Source organism: Lampetra fluviatilis, chromosome 1, assembly GCF_964198595.1.
Source record: "Lampetra fluviatilis chromosome 1, kcLamFluv1.1, whole genome shotgun sequence".
In the NCBI taxonomy this organism is placed as follows: Eukaryota; Metazoa; Chordata; class Hyperoartia; order Petromyzontiformes; family Petromyzontidae; genus Lampetra; species Lampetra fluviatilis.
This window is the reverse complement of record NC_136275.1, coordinates 13,622,095-13,648,801: the sequence shown is the minus strand read 5'-3', so window position 1 is coordinate 13,648,801 and position 26,707 is coordinate 13,622,095. Positions and strand designations below refer to the sequence as shown.

General features: G+C 44.6%; 1 protein-coding gene across 1 annotated transcript; it reads left to right on the top strand.

The window, feature by feature from the left end:
• The first annotated feature begins 2,751 nt into the window (after positions 1-2,751).
• On the top strand, positions 2,752-22,052 carry LOC144935172 (protein QNR-71-like). The gene is made up of 11 exons (XM_078861679.1): positions 2,752-2,864; positions 5,885-6,043; positions 6,891-7,022; positions 10,408-10,587; positions 12,167-12,331; positions 13,170-13,499; positions 14,293-14,430; positions 15,438-15,534; positions 18,880-19,091; positions 19,429-19,513; positions 20,000-22,052. Exons 1-11 carry the CDS (start codon positions 2,792-2,794, stop codon positions 20,154-20,156), a joined length of 1,728 nt encoding a protein of 575 aa, XP_078717805.1. The 5' UTR covers positions 2,752-2,791; the 3' UTR covers positions 20,157-22,052.
• The last annotated feature ends 4,655 nt before the right edge of the window (positions 22,053-26,707 follow it).

Here is a 26,707-nt window from a genome sequence, read left to right as displayed (position 1 = left end):
CACTCATCCTCACCAATCACACCCTCACCACTCTCCCTCACCACTCTCCCTCACCACTCATCCTCACCAATCACACCCTCACCAATCACCACTCACCACTCACCCTCAACACTCACCCTCACCACTCACCCTCACCATTCACCCTCACCACTCACTAATCACCACTCACAATCGCCACTCACAACCGCCCTCACCATTATATTTTTGCCCCAGTCAACGCCGGATATTTCCCATTCGTAGCAGTTTATATCAACTCTATAACCAACTTATATTAAACAGGAAGCGCGATCCTAAAGTAATTTACAACCTTCGATTAGTCCTTTGTGCGATTCAAAGAATCGATTCCTGGCATGTTGGGGGTTTACATTTTGAATGATAGAGTTTCATTTTCATTGGTATGTTATGTTTTAATGTTTTCAGGAGTTTTTAATTACATTTTTGCCCTGGTCAACGCCGGATATTTCCCGTTCGTAGCGCTATAATTTTATTATCTACCGACCCTATAATAGTAATTGCACACATTGGGGTGGGGGGGGGGGGAGTGAAGAGGACGTGAAACTTTGATGAATTTACCTCAGAGTCGCGTGTTAATGCGTGCGCATATTTTTAACGGGAATTCAAAATGGCGTCCACCCCGCAGCGAAGGCGTCGCTGGCCGTTGCCAGGGGCAACCGCCGTGGGCCGCGCCGGTCGGCCAACGGGCCAATCGCAGCGCTAGGAAAACCAAACGGACCAATCGTGTCTCGCAAATCCCTCACATTTCGTCCAATGAAACTGCGTATGGTCCGGCGACACACAGACAGACACACACACAGACAGACAGACAGATTTGCGATTTTATATATATAGATTACTATTCATTTCCTGTCTATTGACTACTGGTTATGTAAATAAAAAATTATTTGATGAAAATTATATAAAAATGCTAGATTGGACCTCATTAAGAATCTGATCAAAAGTTAATTGGCTATTAAAGTAATGTTTATACTCAGAAATGAAATAATGTCACCATGAATCCAATCAACTTGCATTCATTAAAGCATTCAGGATACCTCTGGTGTCTGTATAGATTCAATTATTACAATTCAATTCCTGTCTCGACTGGACATCTGTGAAAAAGAGCTTCATCGCTCATCGGATTTCTTCAGGATAAATAAAGATTCAGATTCCAAGTTTAATTAGTATTATCAAAAATATAGGTTTTTTTGGGTTAGACCGCGTACGTATAAATGTGTCGTTATACCCGCCACCACCCGACACAGCCAATTAGTAAGGTTTGTCACATAAACAAAACATGTAATGGCTTTACTAATACGTCACACTGGTGTCTTCGAGAGTAAACCCACAACATTAATAATTCGAGTATGACGTTTCACCAGTAATTACAACTAACATAATCAGGCGACAGCCAGATTTGTGGAGAAATCATTCTGTTTTGTTCTTAAATAGAAGGATAAATGCTTATAATAATTACATTTATATAGCGCTTTTCATCTAGGATCTCGAAGTTCTGTACATGACAGCAGCAGCAGACGCTCAGCATAAAAATAACATAAATACATTTGAAGAATAATTTGTTAATTGAACTTAAAGTTTAATAAGCAGAAACATCACCTGTTCGCCAATCAGGTGCGAAGGCGAGAGAGGGTGGGGGGGTTAATGTATGTATATAAATGACAATGGCTATCCATTACCGGTTCGGTTATTCTTATGGATGCACATTATGCATGCACATTGTGCTTGTACATCCAGACGTTTTTTGTGTGCACGAAAATCGCAGTACCTTGTTGGCACGCGTGTTCCGCCACTGTCGACAGTTAGATTTGGGAGTATTTAATATTCTTGTGGTGTTATTTTAGTCTCATGCTGAGCATTCGTCCTGTCTGAGCAACATAGATAGTATTGGCCACAAGAGCAGTTATTCCGGTACACACCTTCTGTTGATAGCTTCGGTAATACATCTTTAGTACCAGAAATTAGTTTCTGTATTTTATGTACCATGCCAAATCTCCAAAAATCTGGCTAGTTTATCAGTTACTCCCGCAGTACGGTATTTTAATAGTTTTAATTGCTTGGTCAGTTTCAACGCTTTAGCTATTTGATTTAGTTTTGGCATTCAGTGCCCTGTTGATTTGTGCATCATTGCAACTGTTCAATTGCAGCGCTTTAACATGTTTACCATCTGACACTTTCTTATCCCGATGTATGAGCATCTTGATGAGAGGATTTCTGTGCGGGGGTATGGTGTGACTGCATTCAGATAGAAGTCAGTCAGCATTTTCTGTCGGTAAACGCTGTGTGTTATTTTACCATTCGGCCGCCCCAGAGCAGAATATCCATATATCGGAGAGTTCTGGGTCCCTGTGGCCCGGGGACCGCGGTGCAGTTGCACTATCTGTAAACTCAATAACTATACCACTGGTCGTTCGGTATTATTGTTGGAATGCATTCTGTACAACTTGGACAAAAGTACAATTATTGCAGCTCCTGTCTGACTCAAGGGCGCATCATGTGATGGCCACGAGTTTATGTGCATGCACATTACATGACCATCTCAACTGTTTGCCAAGTGGACGTGCATTGATGGGTTTAGTGTTTTATTTTATTAATTCTTTTGCTCCCTTGAAGCCACGTGGGCAGTCCGCCAAAACGGCCACATGACAAACCACACAGTGTGTGAGCTCATGGGTTCAGAGTGTGGGGGAGGGATCAGGGATATAAACGAGCGGCTTGATTGTCCCAGCAGGAACAGGGGCTTCCAGCTGTGGCGCAGGGTCCTCCCGAGGTGGAGATGGAACCGCCAGTCCTCTACCTCGCTTCGCTGCTCCTGTGTCTCGGAGTGGTTGGAGCGCACTCTGGAAGACGTAAGTGGTCATCACAATACAGTATGTTAGAATACCAAACCATGTGTTGTAGGCTTGAGTTGCAAGGTGGCCAGGAATGGCAGTGCAGCCACAGATTCTTGAATATATCTCTGGTGGGACTTGGTATTACACCCTTTTATGAGTGGTGGGTTTTCTCCTGATACTACAGTTTTCTCATACATGCCAACCATGCATGGAATTGGCGAAACATCCCAATGCAGTAAAATACTCTTGAGCCTCAGTGAGGATGTTTTGGTTTTTAAAGGGCTTGATTATAATTGATGTCGTGTCACTGGAGGAAATCTCTCCTGTTGAATGTGGCCATGCGTTGAGCCCGTCTACAATGGGTACGTGTGTGCTCAGGTTATATCACATGTGGGCAATTACTGTACTTGTTTACACATAAAATATATATAAAGGTTACATTCGTTTATCTAACCGCAATTTCTGAGCAAAGGCCTGAATGAGTGTAGCACTGAGTGACCAACAACGAAGTGTACTAATAGTATAGCAAACAAGAACTAACACATATGTAGTGGTGTTAACTACTCGCTGTTCGCAAACTGTGAGAGCAGATCGTAAACAAGGGTTTCCCGCTCAATCAAACGGTCAGGGTCAAATGGGGTGAGGTAGGATCCAAACCCAGATTGGGAAGGACAAATCAGAGGGTCCCACAAGGTGGCCGGGGATTGGACAACCCGGCCACGAACAGGTATAAAAGCCAGAGCGCTGAGAGCTCTGGAGGAGTTCTGCTACACGAAGACCCAAGTTGGCCGAAGATGTCTAGGACCCTGGAACAAGCCCTCCAGCCTTTATCAGGGCTCGGGCTCAGAGTAACCAGTGGTCGGGGAGAGATCCCCTAGGTCCAGCCAGAGGACGCTGGGAGAGCAGGGAGATTAGATAGCCTGCAGGATCCGGAGGCTTGTACCTTCTGAGGGTAATGGGTGAGGGGACCATATACCCCTTAGTGTGATAGGGACTGTGTATTAAGATAATAAACAGTGTGTGCCATAAAGAAGTCCAGAAGTCCGTCCTTACAACACTACACATACATAAAAATACAAAGGTGCATACATATGTGCACATGATCACATGTAGTGCATACGGATGTGTGTACGCACATACAACTCATGCAGTCACATTCTTTAGTGAGTGGCCTTGAGCAAAAGGAAAATCATTAATTCGACTAAAATCTTTTTGACCCCCATTAATGTAAAAACATTCATAATTTTTATATAACATCTCATGTATATGTAATGACATCGGGGATGTCACTGTATGGTGCCGGCCCGGGAGAGTCGTGGCGTGCGATGTTCCTACGTCGCGGACAGCACTGGGTGGATTGCTCTGTGATGCCGGCTTTACTATAGCACGGCGTGCGATGCACCGTCATCGCGTACACCCCATAGATGGGTGTAGTACCAGCCCTAGCGGGGTTTAGTGAACGCTGGGATAGCGTGTGCCCCGCGCATAGCATGTAGTGCGGGCTACCACAAGGGGGAGCGGGACAATGTCAGCCCAGGGACCGGGTTGCCCCGGGCCATGGCACTCTAGTTGACCCCGTAGACACGTGATCCGGAGTGTCCACAGAGAGGGCCCCAGGTGGGGGGGCTAGGGGGTGATCACGTGTCCGGGGAGAGCTCTCGAGAGGGATGGAGAGGGAGCTAGAACGCTCGAGAAGGCGGGTGGGGCCTGGGTGGAGCCAGCCCCGACCCGGGAGGATATAAGGTGGGTCCCTGAGAGAGACCGGGATCGCTTCGTTCTACAAGCTGGAAGCTCCACGTCCTACAAGCTGGAAGCTCTACATCCTACAAGGCATCAACACGTGGCCGGGACACGAGTGAGAGGCCGACTCTTCGTAGCTGTAACTCCTCCGTATAGTGTAGTTAGCTGGGTGGTCACCACCCTAGGCTGTATCTGGTAAAGGGGCAGTTACCCCTTTGTGTATTACGTGTTGATATAATAAATGTGTTGCCTCTAAAGAATAACGTCTGCGACTCAGTTGAACTCACTACATACAGTAAAACCTTGGATTGCGAGCATAATTCGTTCCGGAAACATGTTCGTAATCCAAAGCACTCGTATATCAAAGCGAATTCCCCCATAAGAAAAAATGGAAACTTAGATGATTCGTTCCACAACCCAAAAATACTGTATTCATCTAAAACTGATTAATACAAAATACCTTTTTATTTATTATTATTTAATTTTAATATAAAGTAATCAAATGTATTAATTAAATGTTATCGTGGCTGGTGTGAGGGAGACGAGAGAGAGGAGAGGAGGGTTATTGTGTAGGACGACTTTCACTTGCAGTACAGTTACTAAAGAACAGTCACTACACTTGGACACAAAATAAAAAAAAATGCTTTACGCACACACTCGTGGTCACAACACTATAGTAAACAGTATATGCTCGCACGAATGTTGACTATACGAGTGAGGCACGCCGACTGAGACCGAGCATGGGAGATGATTACCCACAATCCCGCAGAGAGGAACCATCAGCTCAGTTGTGATCACGTGACGCTCGGCAGACAAAGCATATGCTGTACGTACTACAGTACTCGTATTGCAAGACCTTGCTCGATTATCAAATTAATAGTTATTTAAAAATGTTGCTCGTCTTGCAACACACTCGCAGACCAAGTTACTTGCAATTCAAGGTTTTATTGTAAATATAAAGTTTCTACGGTATGATTTGTGAAGTACGTTATTTTCTGTTAGACTATCCTTGAAACCTTCAATTCATCCTGCCAAATAGAAAGTGAAAAGGCTGTGATAATCCATAAAAATTGTGGTCTTGACTCCTGACATTCCCATCTATTAAGCAAAATGACATTCAACAAGCGCGAACAAAGGCTGACAAACTTTTGTCACGATTTTTATAAAGATGCTCGCGTTTTGTGAACAGTTGCAGTTGCAGACAAAATAAAAATGACGTCTTACCCCTCTGCGGCTCAATCCCCCTGGCTGATGAATTCTGATTTATTTCCCAATCGTGTGACCTGCGCGCTCAGGTTTTTCCGAGGTGGTGGGCCATCATGGGCGATGGCGCGATCTGCCCGCCCATGCTTCACTCGGGGACGGCTGGATGTCAACCGACTCGAGCTACTGGGACGAGGATCGATACCCAATCCGCTCGGATAACGGCCGAGACTGGCGTCGCTGCTGGCCGAGTTAATCTCTTTCACAGCTTCCCACCGCATCCAAATGCAGAGCTGCAAAATAAAATAAAAAGTGTTTAGTCTCAAGAACTCGTATTGAAATTCAGAATGCATTGCAACAATGATGTGAGCTTTTATTCTGTAATTTATCTGTAATTTATTTATTTACAAGGTGACTGTGTTCAACAAAGAAATTCTAGCCTTTTTCAGTCCGCTGCTGGATGATTGCTTTCCCATGCTGTTTCAGTAATGGGGATTTTTCTTTACATATCTCACTGCTCTGGTCAGTGCGGGTTGGTGAAGTGGGGGGTGCCACCGCTTCTGATACCACTCGCCACTGAAGGTAGCCGTGGCAGAGAATCAAATTCAGGTCGCCGGGTAGTGCTCTTAATTACAAGGTGACTACATATTAGAGGATAATAGTAAGAATGTAATGTGTCTACTGCAGAAATAGTTTGCAACCTTGCTTCATCACATGTTACTGTTTACAGTCCTTTGTTAATCAACAGCTAGATGCAGGCGTCCCAACACCTTGTCGATCATGGGGGTTGTTTAACTATAACTTCGCCACACTTGCCAGTGCCTGTTGGTAAAAAATGGATGCCGCTTAATATCTGGCATCGATGTTTTATTCTTATTTCTGTTCTGCTGGTGGTGATTATTATCATGAATCACAATTGAGCTGCATACAGCTCACTCAATGCAACCCTGTGGAAATTTTTCATCTGAAAATCACGTTACAGTGGAGGTCACCTTGGCTTCTTTTGGTCTCAACATTTTATGCGTAAATGTTGATTCTCAAAAATTGTCTGGGTGGAAATCAGCCCGCTCGTTTGAGTTGCCTCTCTTTTCCCCGCAGTGAGGAACGTAACCGTGAATGTGACAAACGATGGGCCGACTCTTGTGGGCTCCAAGCTGACCGTCAGCGTGTCAATAATCTCCCCCTGGCACGGCGCCAACGGGACTGCAGCATGGAACCACACATACGACGGTACGATAAAGCTACCAGTATTTCTGGGAGGCTCATCTGGGACGCAGTGTGAAATGACAACCCCTCCATCCATCAGCCCCACCTTTTTATACATAGCCACGTCCTTATATCGCTATCTCTGTTACTCCTTTTGACATTGCTCCTGCCTACTGCTCATACAGTGAGGGAAAAAAGTATTTGATCCCCTGCCGATTTTGTACGTTTTCCCACTGGCAAAGAAATGATCAGTCTATAATTTTAATGGTAGGTGTATTTGAACAGTGAGAGACAGAATAACAACAACAAAATCCAGAAAAATGCATGTCAAAAATGTTATACATTGATTTGCATTTTAATGAGGGAAATAAGTATTTGACCCCTCTGCAAAACATGACTTAGTACTTGGTGGAAAAACCCTTGTTGGCAATCACAGAGGTCAGACGTTTCTTGTAGTTGGCCACCACGTTTGCACACATCTCAGGAGGGATTTTGTCCCACTCCTCTTTGCAGATCTTCTCCAAGTCATTAAGGTTTCGAGGCTGACGTTTGGCAACTCGAACCTTCAGCTCCCTCTACAGATTTTCTATGGGATTAAGGTCTAGAGACTGGCTAGGCCACTCCAGGACCTTAATGTGCTTCTTCTTGAGCCACTCCTTTGTTGCCTTGGCCGTGTGTTTTGGGTCATTGTCATGCTGGAATACCCATCCACGACCCATTTTCAATGCCCTGGCTGAGGGAAGTAGGTTCTCACCCAAGATTTGACGGTACATGGCCCCGTCCATCATCTCTTTGATGCGGTAAAGTTGTCCTGTCCCCTTAGCAGAAAAACACGCCCAAAGCATAATGTTTCCACCTCCATATTTGACGGTGGGGATGGTGTTCTTGGGGTCATAGGCAGCATTCCTCCTCCTCCAAACACGGCGAGTTGAGTTGATGCCAAAGATCTGACCACAACACTTTCACCCAGTTGTCCTCTGAATCATTCAGATGTTCATTGGAAAACTTCAGACGGGCATGTATATGTGCTTTCTTGAGCAGGGGGACCTTGCGGGCGCTGCAGCATTTCAGTCCTTCACGGCGTAGTGTGTTACCAACTGTTTTCTTGGTGACTATGGTCCCAGCTGCCTTGAGATCATTGACAAGATCCTCCCGTGTAGTTTTGGGCTGATTCCTCACCGTTCTCATGATCATTGCAACTCCACGAGGTGAGATCTTGCATGGAGCCCCAGCCCGAGGGAGATTGACAGTTCTTTTGTGTTTCTTCCATTTGCAAATAATCGCACCAACTGTTGTCACCTTCTCACCAAGCTGCTTGGCGATGGTCTTGTAGCCCATTCCAGCCTTGTGTAGGTCTACAATCTTGTCTCTGACACACTTAGATAGCTCTTTGGTCTTAGCCATGGTGGAGAGTTTGGAATCTGATTGATTGATTGCTTCTGTGAACAAGTGTCTTTTATACAGGTGAAGTATTGGAAAATGACGGCAGGAAACTCCTTGACGGGAACACACTTCTTTTATTAAATCTTGACTTGTAACGATACAACGCGTGGCCTCTCTTCTTCACAATGCGGTCACCATACAACGGTACAACTCGTGACCTCTTCTTCTTCACCCTACGCTTCTCTTGACTCTCTTAGATTCTGTGCTGCTGGCTCTCTGTGCCTCGTGTAGACTCCGCGCCTCGGCTACACTCTTCTCTCGCCTCGTGTAGACTCTGCGCCTCTGCTACACTCTCCACTCGCCTCGTGTAGACTTTGCATCTCTCTCTCTGGCTACACCGTATGCATACTCGGCTCGTGTAGACCTTCCTCTCTCTCTGGCTACACCGTATGCATACTCGGCTCGTGTAGACCGTTCTCTCTCTCTGGCTACACACTATACATTACTCAGCTCGTGTAGACCGTTCTCTCTCGCTGGCTACACACTATACATTACTCAGCTCGTGTAGACCGTTCTCTCTCGCTGGCTACACACTATACATTACTCAGCTCGTGTAGACCGTTCTCTCTCGCTGGCTACACACTTATACCTTACTCTCCTCTATTCTCCATTACTCTCCTCTACTCTCCATTACTCTCCTCTACTCTCCCTTACTCTCCTCTCCGGGCTCTATCTCTGCACCTTCGTCTTCATTCTTAGATGGTTCCACTTCTGCCCCCTGCTCCTCTGTGCATCACCTTATATACCTCTTCTTCCCGGGAGACGGAGCGGATGCGGACCTCAACGTCGGCACCGCTCCTCAGTTACCCAATCCCCACGCGCTATCCCTACGATCCGGTTCCGCTCAGCGCGTGTTTCCACTCCCCGACCAATCACACCGCGCTGCTACCCGATCACTCCCTCTGGGCGCGTCACCGGCACACAGCCAATCAGCAGCACTACCCCCACCCGCGCACTGACGCCTGCTCCTCCCCGTCAGCGCGCGTCACCACACACACACCCGTACATACGCGCTGGCACACGACATATACACCCAGCGCGTATCACCACTACACAGGTAACAAAGCACTCCCTTTAAGAGTGTGCTTCTAATCTCAGCTTGTTACCTGTATAAAAAAACACCTGGGAGCCAGAAATCTTTCTGATTGAGAGGGGGTCAAATACTTATTTCCCTCATTAAAATGCAAATCAATGTATAACATTTTTGACATGCGTTTTTCTGGATTTTTTTTTTATTCTGTCTCTCACTGTTCAAATAAACCTGCCATTAAAATTATAGACTGATAATTTTTTTGTCAGTGGGCAAACGTACAAAATCAGCAGGGGATCAAATACTTTTTTCCTTCACTGTAGGTCTTACCCATTCCTCTGACAACCCCACCCACTACTCATCCAACGGACTCTTGCGATGGGAAGCTTAATATCATCCAGGTCTGTCTTAGTCGGCAGCCTGGAAAATATCAACTTAAGTCCTGCTTGTATGGTTACTATGAACCGCATGCAAGGGAAGAACATACAAGCTCGTCAACATTTTTTATGACTTGTTTTTAATTTGGGCTGAAATATGAATATATGTAAGATATACATGGGTTGGTGAAAAAGATTAGCAATTGAGATGCGAAATTTATAACATTTCACTGACCAATTGTTTCCTTTATTTTTAACCCTAATTTTTGTGTACATATTGGTACATGATCCAATAACTATATTGGCAAAACATTGTATGCAATCAAATAATTTTTGAAAAACAATGTTTAATTAATATAACTATACAGTATGTGTATTATTCAGATCTTGCTGTCTAATCCTTTTGACTCCTGCTTTGTGAGTTCACAACACACAGAATTTTGTGTCGTGCTTGCATAGAGAAACATGCAGTCATGTCCTTCAGTGAAGAAATGATCGTGCAGGTCTCATCGAGCCACTGATCGCACAGCTCATCCTCCCATTCGGTGTGCGCCTACAGGACAGGCGCCGGCGCCCGGGGAATGGCCTCTGCAGGAGGGGGAGGAGGACCACGGTGAAGAGAATTGGTCTCACGACGATGAGCAGAACAACACATTCCCTAACGGAAAGCTATTCCATCGTGATCGACATCGTCGGAGATACCTGTCTAGGCTTTACGTGTACATCTGGTCTACGGAAGGTGCCTACGACCGTTAACATTATTATCATTATCCTTGTCAGCCATTGCCTATTCCCCATGACATCGCCATTTTTTCGAGTATTCGCACAGCCCTTCTTGTCTATCAACTGCTGGATGATGGCCTCCCCACACCGTACGGACCATGGGGGTTATTTCATCAGACTTAATCACGTTGCTCAGTATGAGTTTATGCAAGCGGGGAGCAAAGACAAAGGAACATATAATACAGTACAACAATAGATTTTGCTGAAGTGCCTTCATGTTGAAAAATCTAGACTGCAGAAATTACTATACTCATTGGTTCTTTCGCTAAAGTCACGTATGTAGAAATAAAATCAAATTAAAATAAATTACAAATAAAATAAAATTTAAATAGATCACGACGTTTCGAACACAACACAAGCGCTCATCATCAGGTGAAAATGGGGCAAAACACATAGTGAGAGAGCACACAGACGGACATCACACAGAGAACGGCAAACTGCACGGAGGCAAATACAGCAAGAAGATGGGAGACGCGAACTCAACAAACCTTAGAAACATAATGTGATGCAAAGCAGTCGGCCAACAATTGTGTATAGTAATTCCTACAGTCACGAAAGCTTCAATTCTAAATTAATACACTTCTACAAGGAGGTTGTCCTTACAATTCTGTCCAAAACATCTTTCATTGTGTTGTCTTCTCTGTGTTTGTATCTCTGCTTGTTGTAATTTGGTTTCGTTTTCGTTTACTGTGGTTGGTGTCTCCGTTTTCGTTTCCCCATTGTTTCCCACGATTTGTTGCCTGCATTGGTCCTTCTCTCCGCCCCTTCCCTTCCCCCACCTCTACAGCCTATATAAGTCCCTGTACGTTACGCCTCCGGGCGTCTTTCTGTGTGTGCCTCTCCATGTGTGTATGTCTCTTGGGTGTGGTTTTGCTCTGGTTGTTCCTCTGTGCTGCCCAAAACATATTTCCTCGTGTGTCTTCTCTATGTATGTATCTCTGCTACCTTGTACCTCGTGTCTTTTCACGAGTCCTTGTCCTCTGTTTACGTTGGTGTGTTCAGCCCAGAATATGAACACAAAATTTAGCAGTCTTTTGAAATACGTGGTCAACCAGCTAAGTGTCTAACTGTGTTGTTGGCCGACTGGTTTGCATCGCATTATGTTTCTAAGGTTTGTTGCGTTCACGTCTCCCATCTTCTTGCTGTATTTGCCTCCGTGCAGTTTTCCGTTCTCAGTGTGCTCTGTGTGTGATGTCCCTCTGTGTGTTCCCTTGCTATGTGTTTTGCCCCATTTTCACCTGATGATGAGCCCTTGTGTTGCGTTCGAAACGTCGTGATTTATTTTAATTTTATTTTATTTCTACATACGTGACTTTACCGAGAGAACCAATGAGTATGCCTTCAGTTGACTACCAAGTAGCACCACAACCTAAAACATCCTGTTTTATGCATGTTGGTACCCATCCAGGCATTCTCTAAGCTCAGTTGTGCTTGGCTTCTGACATCTGATGAGGTCCGAGTGGTTTGGTGATAGACACCACCCCCCAAACCCCCACTAAGAAAGTGAAGCGGAGGAGTGTTTTTTTTTCCCCCAGGCAAGTACTATACAATGGTGAACGGGAACAGCTCTAATGTGACAATTGACACCACGGACATCCCCGTCGGCACCCACAACATCAGCCTGCTCCTGTACTGCGGCAGGCAGAGCGCAACGCAGCTGTGCGCCATCGCCAACGTTACTGACAACTACACCGTGACTGGTGGGTTTACCGTGGCTCTGGCTCACTAGTGCTTGGCAACATTAACCATACGACGTTGATTCCGGCGTACAGGTGGTATGTGTAGAACGACCATGAGCATTAGGGTGTGTGTGTGTTCCATGTACCATGATTGGGCTGGGAGCTTGATAGGGCTCACCTTGTCGATGACTTAAGCTGACCCCATCTATTAGACTGACAAAGAGTCGTCCGGACATCAGCTGAATCGGTGCTCAAGATCGAGTCGTTGCACGACATTGGTGTAATTGAAATATTCCCAGTCCATGGTCACCCAGCTCTACAACTCACTGGGAGGTGTTCTTTATACGTTTGGAGCGATTGTAATGTTTGGTCAATTTCTGTTGTAATAGAAGGAAACAGAATTGTGTGGAGTAAACCATGAATAACACTCAAACTTTGTCCAAGCAGGTGGGCCTTTCACGTCCATCATTCCTGCACGATCCACTGACCCCTTCTCAATGTCGCTCGACTGCCAGCCCACACCACAATCCCCGTATTGTGTAATTCCAGATTCACTCAGAAAGAGGCAAAGGCACAACTCTGAAAATGCTTGCTCACACCAATGATTAAGGAAGGGCCTCTAAACTTCCACACTGGCTAGACGTCTTAGAAGAGGTGTGGGTACCCACACGTTTCCCCACCACACGTGACCTGCCAATTAACTTTGGTGTACCCATTTATACTGCAGGGCGATTTAATAAATATACCCATTTTTTAAACTGCCGTGCCAGGAGACTAGACACCACCCACTCTTAAAGTTTAATTCCAGACAGTCCAATCGCCAGTACCAGATGTTGTTCCCCCTCTGACTTCACCGCAGACTCCGTGCCGCTCAGTGTGAAGATCTCCCAGACGGGCGATCGCAACAGCTCAGACCTGATCTTCCTGGAGAACGCACCAGTGTCCTTCACCGCCACACCCCACGACCCCAGCGGCTACTTGAGCAACGCCACCCTAACCTACGCCTGGAACTTTGGCGATGGCACGGAGGTGGTGGTGGGACCTAATGCCTCCGTCAACCACACATACTCAGCTATAGGCTCATTCAGCGTGTCTCTGTGGCTGAGGGCCGTCATACCGACACCATGCGGGACCCTCAACGCCACTGTGCTACCGCCTGACGAGACGGGCCCCTGGGACGGACCCACTGGTAGCTGCAATTTCTTGTTTTTGTAGTTTAATCCTTCATGGTATTTTCCCTTCAGTATATTCCCCCCACTTAAGAATAATCTGCAGTACTAAGAAGGGATTGTACAGTCAATCTCAAACACGTGCATGGGAGTGTTTCTCGCTGAGAGAGGGGGTAGAGATAGGGGGAGATAGAGGGGGAGAGATAGTGGGAGAGAGAGGGGTAGAGATAGATAGAGGGAGAGAGAGGGGGTAGAGATAGGGGGAGAGTGAGGGGGGAGAGATAGGTGGAGAGAGGGGGGTAGAACTTTAAATCATACATGTAATTGATGTGCATGTGATTTAACTTTGTTTGGAGGTAAAACATTGTAAAAAAAATAAGTGGCACAACAAAACATCTCATTCATACTACGGTACGTGTACAATCTTTTTGTTATTCCACTGATGGAAGGCCTCCCCACACCATACAGGTGATGTGGGTTATTGGACATTACTTTGCCATGCTGGTCAGTGTGGAAACAAACTTAATTTGGAGCTTTCGTGACTGCAGGAATTACTCTTTGGTTCTTTCAGTAAAGTCACGTATGGGTTGGTGAAGGTGTAGTCCACAGACAGAGCACAGAACAGAACAACAATGAATTTGATTTACTTATTTATATATATGGTGGTCACCCATAGAAACACTATTCAGGCTCAAATATACATAGCTTGTGAGATCTGTCAAGATCAGGGGCATTCTGGTTGATTTGGTCATATGCACACGACAGAACATAATACGCATGGCGCGTTAAGCTTCTCTGTGATTAACCCCACAGCCCAGCCGGGTGGTGCAGGGGCGACCGTGCCAGATGGAGCTGACCTGCAACAGTCATCTACGAAATCACCCCCTACCCCGTCCCCAACCTGCCAGCTCGTGCGCTATGGCAGCTTCAGCGCCAACGTCACCATCGTGGGTCAGTCTCTCCGTCACGCATCACTGGCCTTCAGCGGGGTGCGGACACGCACAATTATCTATGGTGAACTGCAGGTGCGGAGTTAAATTAAAACGAAGAGACCCTTCTCTGCCCGACGTGTTCCTACTCAATGCAAGGATGACACTCTTTTCATGCATTTGGTAATATGTTGAATGATGTATTATTCGTGGCCAGATTATCCTGGTTGTGGATTGACTATGCTTGCGAAAAACAATTCACAAAATATCTTTACACACATGCCGTTTCTATTATAAGCTGATCGTCACATGTTGAAGGTCAATTATTTAGTGCTCAGGTGACTGCAAACACTTTGGTAATTAAACGGATTACTTTAATAAAACAATAAAAACTGACGACATTCTACTTCTGCGCCCAAAAATCAACATCGGTAACTAAATATGGTTTTATAGCCTACTATATATGCATGTTGCATTGTATTTTTCATAATGCATCTTCCATAGTCGCTGGGTAGGGTAGGTATTGGTCACGGAACCAGTTGGCTGTTCTTGAATCCTCTTTGCTGGATCTGGACTCTGTTCCAAACTCAGTCTGGCGTTCACAACAGCACAACCACGATCACTCGGCGGCACGATCATTATCACTTTTACCTACGTGATTTTGTTTGTGCTTTTTATTTACTTACATTTTTCAAAACTGTATGATGTATTTCACGAGTATGCATATACTCTTTTTCAATCTCATTTCTGTTTTCTATATTTTTCTCAATATATGTGTCTGTGTATACTCTACTATGATACATTTATGCTTTTAAAATGGTGTTTCGTGTTACTTGTTCATTCATCTTTTCCTGCTGACTCAAATGTGACCAAAAGTGGTCCTCGATATAAAGGAATGAATATATCAATCCTCGTGAAGCTTGGGTAAATTTTTGCTTCATGGGTTTGGTAGTTAGTGTTTCTTAATGCTATTGTGCAAGCTACGGCTTTTTGTGCTCATTTCTTGTGGATTCATGTGCTCTGCACCAGAGGGGATATCGAGCGTCGCCGTCGTGGCGCTGATGCCGTCGGCGATCATGATGCAGGGCGGTGGTGCCGTGGATTTTATGGTCACTTGCAGTGGCAGGTGAGCCCAGCGGTCCAGAGATGGACATACATGGTGTGGTCATGCAGTGTAAACACAGCCTACAATATGAAGGTGGATGTAATTGCTCTTTCTTTTACCATTCGTGTGTTTTAAAAAAAAGTATATGTATAGCTCATTGTAAATCCACTGTTGGATGAGGGTCTCCTCATACCGTGTGGGTCGTGGGGGTTATTTGAATATACCTCATCACCCTGGTCAGTGTGGTTTGGTGAAGGCGACGTCATCCCAATTCAGCCTGAAACAGCCTGCTTTATTAGAATGTGCGTGTCTGCGGCGATGTGTGTGTGTAAGTCGATGTGTCTGTGTGTGAGTCAATGTGTGTGTGTGTGAGTCCGTGTGTCTGTGTCAGAGCCGATATGTCTGTGTGTTTGTGTCAGTCTGTGTGCGTGTGTGTTAGTTGCTGTGTGTGCGTGGCTCCATGTGAGTCAGTGTAAGTTCATTTCTTTGTGTGTGTTTTGGTCCATGTGTGTGTGTCTGTACGTACGTGTGTGTGTGCGCGTAAGTCCATGTGTGTGTCAATCCATGTGTGTGTGTGAGTCCATGTATGTTTGTGTGGGAGTCTATGTGTGTCAGTCGATGTGTGTACGGCAATGTGTGTATGTGTGTGAGAGTCCATGTGTGTGTCGATATGTGTGTGTAAGTTCATATGTGTGTGTGTGTGAGTCTATGTGTGTGCGTGGGTCTATGTGTGTGTGTAAGTCCCTGTGCGTGTCTTAGTCGATATGTGTGTCTTTGTAAGTCCATATGTGTGTTTGTGTAGGTTAATGTGTGTGTGAGTCTATGTACCATCGGACACTCCACCCCCACAACTCCCAATTTGTGATGGGGCAGTTGTGGAGAGAGTGGAGAGTTTCCCATACCTTGGCAGTGTGCTCATGACTGGCTCCGGTTTAACAGCAGAGGTCTCACTCCGAATCAGTCGAGCCGCATTATCTTTTCATCGGTTGCGTAAAGCTGTGTGGAAGCTACCTGGTCTATCACTCCGCACGAAGCTTCAGGTCTTCTCCGCCACGGTCATTCCTTCCCTTCTCTACGCTTGCGAAACTTGGACCCCCCTAATGGAACATCTTCGCCGGTTAGAAACATTTAGGATGGTCTGCCTACGATCCATCCTGGGTTTAACCACGCTGGATTGTGTGAGGAGCTCAAATCCTTGAAAGATGTGGACAAAGTCCCATCGGTGAGCTTCTCTGGCAGGCAAGGGTGCGTTGGCTGAGTCATGTAGCCCGCATGCCCAGCCACTGCATGCCTAAACAGCTTTTGTTCGGCTGGATCGAGGGGGCTAAACGGGCGCGGCACGAGCTAGAGAAGAGATGGAGTGATGTGGTACAGGAGGACGTGGAGCTGAGTGGACTTGCCGACGACTGGTACCAGCCATGTCAAGATCGGCCTCAGTGGAGGAGGCTCATAAAGGACGCTACTGGGCAGTTGGAGGCAGTCACCCTCCAACAACAACGGAGGGCGGAGGAGCGACGCTCACAACAACGAGTGGAGAGCCGGGTGGCTGAAGCACAGCAAGTTGCCACAGTAGGGGGCACAGGTGGTGCATCAGCCAGTCGTCTCAGTCAGTCGACCTGTGCCATCTGGGTCTGCCCCGTGACCTCCTGCCAGCGGGCGTTCGACACTTCACGTGGCCTCAAGGTGCACATAGCCTGGCGCAAGCGTTGTCGTGACGTCATCATCACTTAGTGGCGAATGGCGGTTGTTGTTCAGTCTATGTATGTATGTGTGAGTCGATATGTGTGTGTAAGTCTATGTGTGTGTGAGTCGATTTGTGTGTGTGCGTGTAAGTCCATGTGTTTCTGTGTGTGTGGGTCGATGGCTGTGTGCAAGTCCATGTGTGTGTCTGCCTTTTTCGCCCAGGCAACGCCGGGTACTTACCGCTAGTTTACATATATATTCGCTTAATTTCTACTTAAGTAAATAGCAGCACCGACACGCAGTTAAAACACATCAGTAAATACTCTGTAATACTTATGTGTGTGTTTATATGAATTAAATAACTGTTGTTGTTTTGAAATATTGAATGAAATTACTGGAGTTGTTTATTGATTTATTCTCCTCATCATCAGAGATCATTGCCGCTTAGACATGAGCATCTTGCGCGCAGTGTTTTATGCAGCTAGTTCGACCAGGGACGTGAGTCATGTGCTGGCAGAAGGTAATTTCCTCCAATCTTTTTTTGTTTGAAAGCAAATTGGAGGAAAAAACTAAACTTGTAACAATTCACCACCCGAATAACTCAATGAATCGTCAAAATGGTAGGGTCACGATGCGATTGAAGAATCGAATTTGTTTTATGTCATGCTTTACCACCTTCTTGGTATTGTTTTTCTGTTTCTTCTGTCGCGTTTATACGTTTTTTCTCTCAATTTGCCTAAAATAACATTGGGATACCATTTGCATAAATTGTAAACAATCAATTCTCACACGCACGAATTGATACATGCTTTTTTCAGATAAAAAACATTTTTATATATAAACTAGCTTTACTACCCGGCTTCACCCGGGACTTGGATTCACGACGCCTTTGTCTCCCTATGGCCGATGTTCACACACCACACCAGTTACTCGTTTGAAGCTGAGTCGACCTAGGGAGGCCCAGGAGCGGTTCAAATAATCGTCATCGGTGGTGGCCGTGAGCGGGAATCAAACTCGGGTCGCCGGGTTCGTCGCGCAGCGCGCTAACCACGACACTACAATGCGTTACGCTACCACGTGCGCGGGTCACGTGACAGATTTGACGTCACAGCTCACTTGCCGTGCAAAACATATATGCATTATTGAGCTACTGCCCCCAAAAAAAACACAAAAGTCTATTTTAATAATTTTTGCATGGTGTACAGTCTGGAAAGTACCCACATGGCAAATTTCAAGTTTGTTGCATGTCGGGAAGTACGCGAAACATTTTGAACAGACACACATAATCACAACTTTGCCTTTTATATATATGGAGATGTATGCCCACAAAAATACCATAATATATGGTTCTTTTTGCCAATTGTTATAACTGTTGACAATCACAAGATCATCTTGTTGGCAATAACTCTTGTCTAATTAGGGTAACCCTGAGCTTGTGTTATTAGCATCAACCCTTGTCTCATCTCCTTAGCATAACCCATGAATAATCTCTTTTACTATAACACTCGTCTCTTTTACGTAATCCTCATCTCATCTTGCTAGTGAGGTAACCCTCGTCCCACCTCGTTCGCGTAATCCACGACTCATCTCGTAAGTGTATAATTCTCATCTCATTAACGTAACCCCCATTTAATTTCGTTATCGTAACCCTCGCCCATGTCCCCTGTGTCGTGACGCACGCAGTTTGCCGAGCGAAGTGTGCACCGTGGTATCGGACGAGACGTGCGTGGGGCCCGTCAGTGCGTCGTGCCGCCCACTGGCGCTGGGTGCAGGAGACCCGTGCTCCCTGACCCTGCGCGAGCAGTTCAACGGGTCGGGCATTTTCTGCCTCAACGTCTCACTGGCTGATGCAGTGAGCCTGGCCGTCGTTAGTACCCGCGTGGACTTCAACGCAGGTGAACATATCCGGCCGTGATTTATATATATATTTAAATAAGTCAAAAGTCATACCTCATACATAGTTTAGTATCAATACCGTGGGTCCCTGGTTCCTTTTGGTAAAACGTATCCATTATTCGCCTCTCTACAATGTAAATCACTCAAGTAAGTGCTGTGACTGAAAGATTGACCCACATACATACATACAAAGAAATGAAACGTCTTATTATATAAATAGCATGTCGAGCTATAAAATTAAGCAATTTGCCATCTTTACTAAACATATAATTGTGACCAGAAGCTCATGTTGCAGACAATTAAATTAACCTTGAACGTATTTACTGATGCTTTCAGAGTCTACATCAGCAAAGCTTTTGGGACCAGCCATTTTTTTTGGAGGCATCGTTCCTCTTATCCTCCTAGGACTGCTCTTTCACAAGTAAGTGCTTCTACACCTCCAATAATTTACTAAAGATTAAAAGTTTTTAAAAACACACTTTTAAGGTACACACAGATAGAGTCAAAACCCCATTTGTTGTAACAGATACAACTTTTAATGAATCAGATGGCTCAGAGGTCAGAGCCCATCGCTGGCATCGCTGAGATCTTGGTGGGTTTCAAATACACGCAGCTGCCTGTGATTTAACTGGATTCTCAAATGTAGTGAGTTGATGGTCTCAGCTCAGTCGCCAATGACAGCACACAATTCTCTACAAATTTGGTTATGCACTTAATGTTAATTCCAGCCATGAAAATGTAACTAATCGGTGTGATTATCATGCGAGGTACATTAAAGGGCTGCCCCCTGCTGTGTGGACAAGAGGGTATTTCAATGGATTTCAGAGGTAGCTCTCTGATATCCATTTCCGAGGGTTGTTCTCTTTGCGTCAATTGTCTGCCCTCTCTCCTTTATTGCTGGAAACAGGAAGTATCGCCAGTACACTCCCGTGGCCCCACCGGGAATGGAGCTAAGCCACGGCCCATGGACTCTCTACTGGGTGAAATTCATCAGGAACAAGTCTGGCGAGAAGAACCCTTTGCTCGATGCTCAGAAGCAGCCAATTGCTGCTCACCTGGTCTGAGCCACCGCACCAAAGGCACATACATACACACAGCCACCAGCCCCTGCACAAGTTAGGCGAACTCTCTTTGGGAACCTACACTATTTAGCCTGCAACTTCATGAATTATAATTATGTATCACTGCATGGATCATATCCACACTAATCCGGTACTAGAAAGGAATATGTTTGACCTAACAACACTCTGTTCATCATTTTAGAATACACATTCACCTGTAAAGGTGATCCTCAATTATATTTTGTTTTATTATCAGATAACGTGACAGTGTGTTGTAATGTGTGGCCAGCCAAAAGCTATTTGTAACTGCTGTTTGACCCTCATGATAAAAAACGTTCCCTTCTCCTGCTGTGCACGGATGGTGCGTGCTATACTCTGCTAGCTTTGGCAGCTTTTTCCATCGTCTCGCCATTGCTTAGAGTTCGTTGTGTACGATTGGTTCGTCTTCATGCTACTTTTGTTTCCCAAATAAAGTGGAACGATAAATATGTAAGTACATAAAACTTAACACATTCAATAACCCTGCATTACATTAACTAAATATATAATAGATGACGTTTTGAGTAATGTCTCTTCATAGTACATCATAAATATTGGAATGATTATGAAAATATTTTGATAAATCTATTCAGTAATATAGTAATTTCAAAAAAATGATTTAGTCTTTCATCAATAGGTGTCTCTAGCGAGCAATCACAACCAGCTAATCACTTCCACTTGACTAGTTTTGCTTGCTCTCCAGAACAGGACACGCCCTCTCACAAAGCGAACTTGCATTTTGGAAAGGGGGGGATATGTTTACTGATTTTTATCTGTTCATCCTATTTTCCGTTACTGAATTATAAATTACAAACATGATTCAGTCGATCAAGACTAGCATGATTCGCCATTAATGAATTTAGTATTCAATTTAATGTTTAGTTTTTATTATTTACACAAATCGGGTTTAAGTCATGTTGTCAGTGGGGACCGTTTAAACCCTGGATAATCGCTCCACCTCGGTGGAGCCAAGAGTGAAAAAGGTGCAGACAGCAATTGGCCAACTGTAATTGGCTTTCCACCAACATATGAATCACACCCACTGTTTTCAATTTAAACATGCTTTCCATATGCCTATATTTAGCTTGTTGAGGACATCTGAGATACATTTTCAATTCATTATCCACTTATGTTAACTTGTATAGTGATTACGTGGGATGCGTGTGGTTTTGCCGTCACATATGCGCAGGTTATCTATCTAATTATCAATTACCGCTGGGTGTAAAGCCTATTAAGTAAGCTTAATGATTATTTTGCATGATTTCAGAATAAAGCTATTGATGCGAATACATACATATTTAACAAGTTGCTTTCATAATTTAACTCTACGTGAGTCCATTAAGGGCCTTAATTTGCATCTTCTGAATGAATGACTGTGTTTTCATCAGACTTTAAAGTCACTAAAAGTAGTTTTATATAAACTGAGAACAATATGATCCACGATATATTAACGCAGCATAATTGAGTGGCGCAGTGCTTAAAGCACAATATGTCAGTGGTGATATCTTAACCTGACCTGTCCCCCCTCCCCAATTCGTAGTGAGTGGTTGTCTAACCATGGTGAAGCATGGTTAAACAACCACTCACTACGACCGATAGCACGTTGGGAGGCATCCATCCAGTATGCACATTGCAGTTACTATTTAAGCCATTTCTATTTATGCAGTGCGATATGGATTAAATAACACGGGCAGAACACGTCATGGCTAAAAGTGATGATGGCCGCTGGTCAAAATAAATAACAGGGTGGCAGCCAAGGAATGAAAGGCGTCCGAGAGGATGTGAGCAGAACAAGACCATAATTATAATATATATTGGGGGGGACACATTCACCCCAATATCCAAATATGCTCAAAATGTCCCCCCCCCCCCCCCCCGCACAATATATTGCTATAAAATAGATTTCGGTTTATATGATTGTAGTTATGGTTGTAAATTCTAGATTTGAAGCTTTCGTGACTGCAATGATTCATATTCTTAGGTTTTTTCGGTAAAGTCACGTAGGTAATACATTAAAATTAATGAAAGTAAAATAAAACAAAACAAAAAAATAAAATTCACGACGTTTCGGAGGCAACACAAGTCTCCGTCATCAGGTGGGACCGTCACAGCCGAATTAGCTGCATCAAGTGAAGCAATGATTCAAGATGTAATCCCTTATAAGCAAGTTGAAAGGGAGGTGGAGAGGGGGGGGAGAGCTTATCAGGCTGTGGTAGCCAATGAATGGAAACGTATCGGGAGGGAGGAGGAGCGGTGATCAAAGACTGCATTCATTGTGTTGAGCACTACGTGCAGTCTTTGATCACCGCTCCTCCTCCCTCCCGATACGTTTCCATTCATTGGCTACCACAGCCTGATAAGCTCCCCCCCCCTCTCCACCTCCCTTTCAACTTGCTTATAAGGGATTACATCTTGAATCATTGCTTCACTTGATGCAGCTAATTCGGCTGTGACGGTCCCACCTGATGACGGAGACTTGTGTTGCCTCCGAAACGTCGTGAATTTTATTTTTTTGTTTTGTTTTATTTTACTTTCATTAATTTTAATGTTTTACCTACGTGACTTTACCGAAAAAACCTAAGAATATAGTTATGGTTGTACTTTATTAATCCATAATCTCTGCCATTACATATAATGAAACAAGAAAAGGTAAAAAAGAAAAAACAGAGCAATGTAATACAATACACTATTAGACATTATTGTAAAAAATAAATAAAAAGTCCATCCTATGTGTTAGTGAATTTTTTCATATTTTAGGCAGGAAATTCGTTTTCAAAATGAGATTTATTTTTTTCTGGAGGGGGACCCCCAGACCCCCTGGAAGATTTGGTTCCCCCCAATGTTGACTCCATAGCTACGGCCTTGGAGCAGAATGTGTGTGAGCCGTCGGCGTTTTGCTTTTGTCTCGCTTGCCCGAGCTGCTCTGTGAGAATCCGCGAGACAGACCGCGCTCACCGCGAGCGTGGTCATGAGCCCAGCATCGTGACCGTGAGACAGTGTGACTCATCAACCCTGGTTGGATCGGACTCATGTGATGTGAGTGCGTTTTCTTTCTTCATTCAAAGTACTTTTTTAGTTGTAACAGACTGCCAGTCACAACACCAACAACCATCATCATCAATCAGCCATGATCGATTCACTGCTGGATGAGTACATTCCTCAGCCGTCACCATCCTTAACGGTCCATCAAGGCAACAACCCAACCAACATCTCCAAACGAGTAAATGTCTTCTCTGTCTCCGCGTGTAACCTATGGGAAAACAGTCGGTCAGATAACCAAAGCTGCAAGCTATATAGCTACTACAGCCGAGGCACGTGCTGTAGACCTACAGGGTCGTCACTCGTCACGTACTCAGTGACAGATTCAAGTGCTGTGCAGTGGTTATGAGCATGTGACGTATGCGGCCTTAACATGAGCAACGGTGGCGCAGTGGTTAGCAGACTATGAACGTGACCACCAGAGTTCGATTTCCATTCATGGATCACGGATCACGGATAACATCAGCAGTGACTAATATATGAACCGGTCTTGGGTCTCCTATATAGGTTGACTCAGTCTTAAATGAGTGCCTGGTGCGATTTGTAAACATACGCGTTGTGGAGACAAAGGCGGCCATGCGTGGTTCCTAACCGCGCCGTTCAAGCCTTATTGGTGCTCACTTAACAGCACGTCCCCTAGCGGCTTGCATGGCTTCACAGGGGATCTTTGTTTTGGTAAATTATATAACTTTTAAAAAGTATGTATATTGCATGATAATGTTTGAGACATCATCCACCATGCAGTTTCCTTCACCAAGGTCTGACTTCCCAAAAAAACACTCATCTCAACGTGTTCTTGCGTCCCTTAAATGACAGTGGGGTTGCATTGAGAAGTAAGCGAAGATACTCCACTCATACGAATGAATAAACATTTAAATATTAAATATATATTTTTGCAGCTCTGACGATATGAAAACTTTGTAACGGTTTTACTTAATACAAGTTAAGTGAGCAAAACATTTATTAAGAAAAGGCCATGACATGAATCTTAACTGAAGATAAATTATAAAATAGTAGAAAGTGTGAAATATATGTTACGAAATAATAGGGATAAAAAAGATAGACGATGCAAGTGTTTAATTGTTGAAATCAAACATCGAGCACGGGATTTGATAAAACACACTATCTTGGCACATCACCGGTTGTGAATGCTGAACATTTGTGTAGTCCCTGTCAGACTAGTTTCACTGGTTCGGGGTCATTATAGGAGATATCACAAATGTGACTCCGTGGCGACACAAGGTGGAGGTCTGGGCCGCAATGGAGAAGAATTTGGAACGAGAACGTTGAATCTGAGTGATGAGAGTCGAGCTGCTTTGACTTGCGAGCTGAAACGCACACAGCCCGCGCACCACACTCAAATCATCCCCGGCAGTGACACGTGCTCTGCACATTCACAGCAGCAGCACTTTGCACTCGCATAGCCCACACTAACACAGCTGGCTGCTCGGAGTGAGTTCTGTTCGCGAGCACCTATGAAGGCCAACACGGTGTAAGAAGAGGTGGTACGCCCATAACCGCTCCTGGCCGCCTTTGTCTCTCCGGTGCTGATATTTACACGCCACGCCAGGTATGCAAATGAAGCTGCATTGACTTATACGTGTAAGCCCAGGACCGGTTCAGATATCACTCGCCATTGATGTTAACTGTGGCTGGGAATTGAACTCAGATGGCCGAATTTTTAACGCAGTCTACTAACCACGCAATGCGCCACCACCTCACATTCACAATACAACGACAAATACACACGCCGGCGGGAGATCAGCATCGTTTTTATGGCTTGGTTGCATTCGAAGAGTTAGGCTCTGTTCATGATTGTGCATTGATTAAGGATCTGTAAATAGTGATCGGCTCATTTGTATACGGTACTATAATTGAAGATAATAGGGTAAAGTTGGTTGGCCAAAACATTAATTGCACAACCAATTCACAGGCGTTCCTAATTATTTTTCTTTAAATTTATGAGTATATAGTCACTGTTGCCTTGCACATGACTCATTGCTTCACACACACACGCGTGGGCTACACCGTGGTGTGATCACCTGTGTATTAAACAATGGGGATATCTACAGGTCTTTTGGGAGTGTTTTGTTTAACACAGGAAACACTGCCCATACTGCCCACTTGGTTTCACAATTAATGCCTTATTTGTTTTTTCCAGAACGCGTGCTGTGTCCGTCAAAACCCAGATCCTTGGAAAGTTGTTTTGATGATCTGTCTATGATTGGGGGGGGGGCATACAGATGGTTGGCGCTGATGTTCATACGGGGGAGGGCACAGGCCTCTTTTATAACAACCACATAAAACACTGCCTGGTGCTCGCCTTGAACTTCCCACTCCAGCACCTTCACCCCTGCCCCTCCATGTTAAAGAACATTGCGCCATTTCTGCCACTAGAGGTCGCTACGGGTCACGGGTTCCAATGTGCCAATGGCACTGGAAATAACCGGACGCATACTTTTCCACAGCGTAGTCGAGAGGTTTATTTTAGGCCAAGGCTGCGTCACTTTGTGTCACACAGGGACAGTTGCCATCAGGGGGTCCCCTGGGCTACAATGTATACATTTTGTAATCATTGAGATGAGATTTGTTTTAAGGCACTTGAGATGCTGAGGCATTTAAGCGCCCATGAAATACAAATACAATATTTAAATTACTGTGTTCATTTACTCATAATCGTGACCGAATTTTAGCTGCTTTCTATGGATGTTAAGTGCAATACTCTACATGAGGCAAATTACTTGGTTCACTGGTGATGTGGATCATATATTTGAGGTGTTTAGTAAAGTAAAGTCAATTTTATTTTAATATAAATACAAGGTGCCTTTCTGGCACAAATCTGCCACTCAAAGCGCCAGACTTAACGCAAGATGGAACCTGAAGCTGACCTTCCCCTCAGTAAGTTAAACCAATCAACTATACTGGGCCGTAACTTTTGGTAGCCCAAATTGAAAACAATATATTTTAGCAGATTTCTATTTCGAAGAATAGATTCCACATTCGGGCAAAATGCCAGATGTCCATCCATTCTATAACATCATTATAATCTAGATTTGAAGCTTTCGTGACTGCAAGGATTCATACTCTTAGGTTTTTTTGGTAAAGTCACGTAGGTAAAAAATTTAAATTAATAAAAGTAAAATAAAACAAATTAAAAAATTCACGACGTTTCGGAAGCAACACAAGCCTCCGTCTTCAGGTGGAACCGTCACAGCCACGACAGCTGTATCAAGTAAATGAGAGATCACAAGAAATACTACCCCGTATATATAATGGTTGAGGGGGGAAGGGCCAGGAACGGCACACTTTTTTATTAATATGGTAAGGTGAGGCTTAAGACCAAGAGTAGACTGCATAACAAAGGACTGAGCCTTTGTTATGGAGAGGTGCGGTTTGTAACTAACACATGGCAAACATGACAAAAGTGTGAAAATAGAAAAGCAATTATTATTTGGTTCTTTCGGTAAAGTCACGTA

Excerpts from the sequence above, each read along its gene's own strand:
- LOC144935172 (XM_078861679.1), top strand. The coding sequence starts at position 2,792 with ATGGAACCGCCAGTCCTCTACCTCGCTTCGCTGCTCCTGTGTCTCGGA. Across the intron at positions 13,500-14,292 it reads CCCCTGGGACGGACCCACTG|CCCAGCCGGGTGGTGCAGGG; the intron begins GTAGCTGCAATT and ends TTAACCCCACAG. Across the intron at positions 15,535-18,879 it reads ATGGTCACTTGCAGTGGCAG|TTTGCCGAGCGAAGTGTGCA; the intron begins GTGAGCCCAGCG and ends TGACGCACGCAG.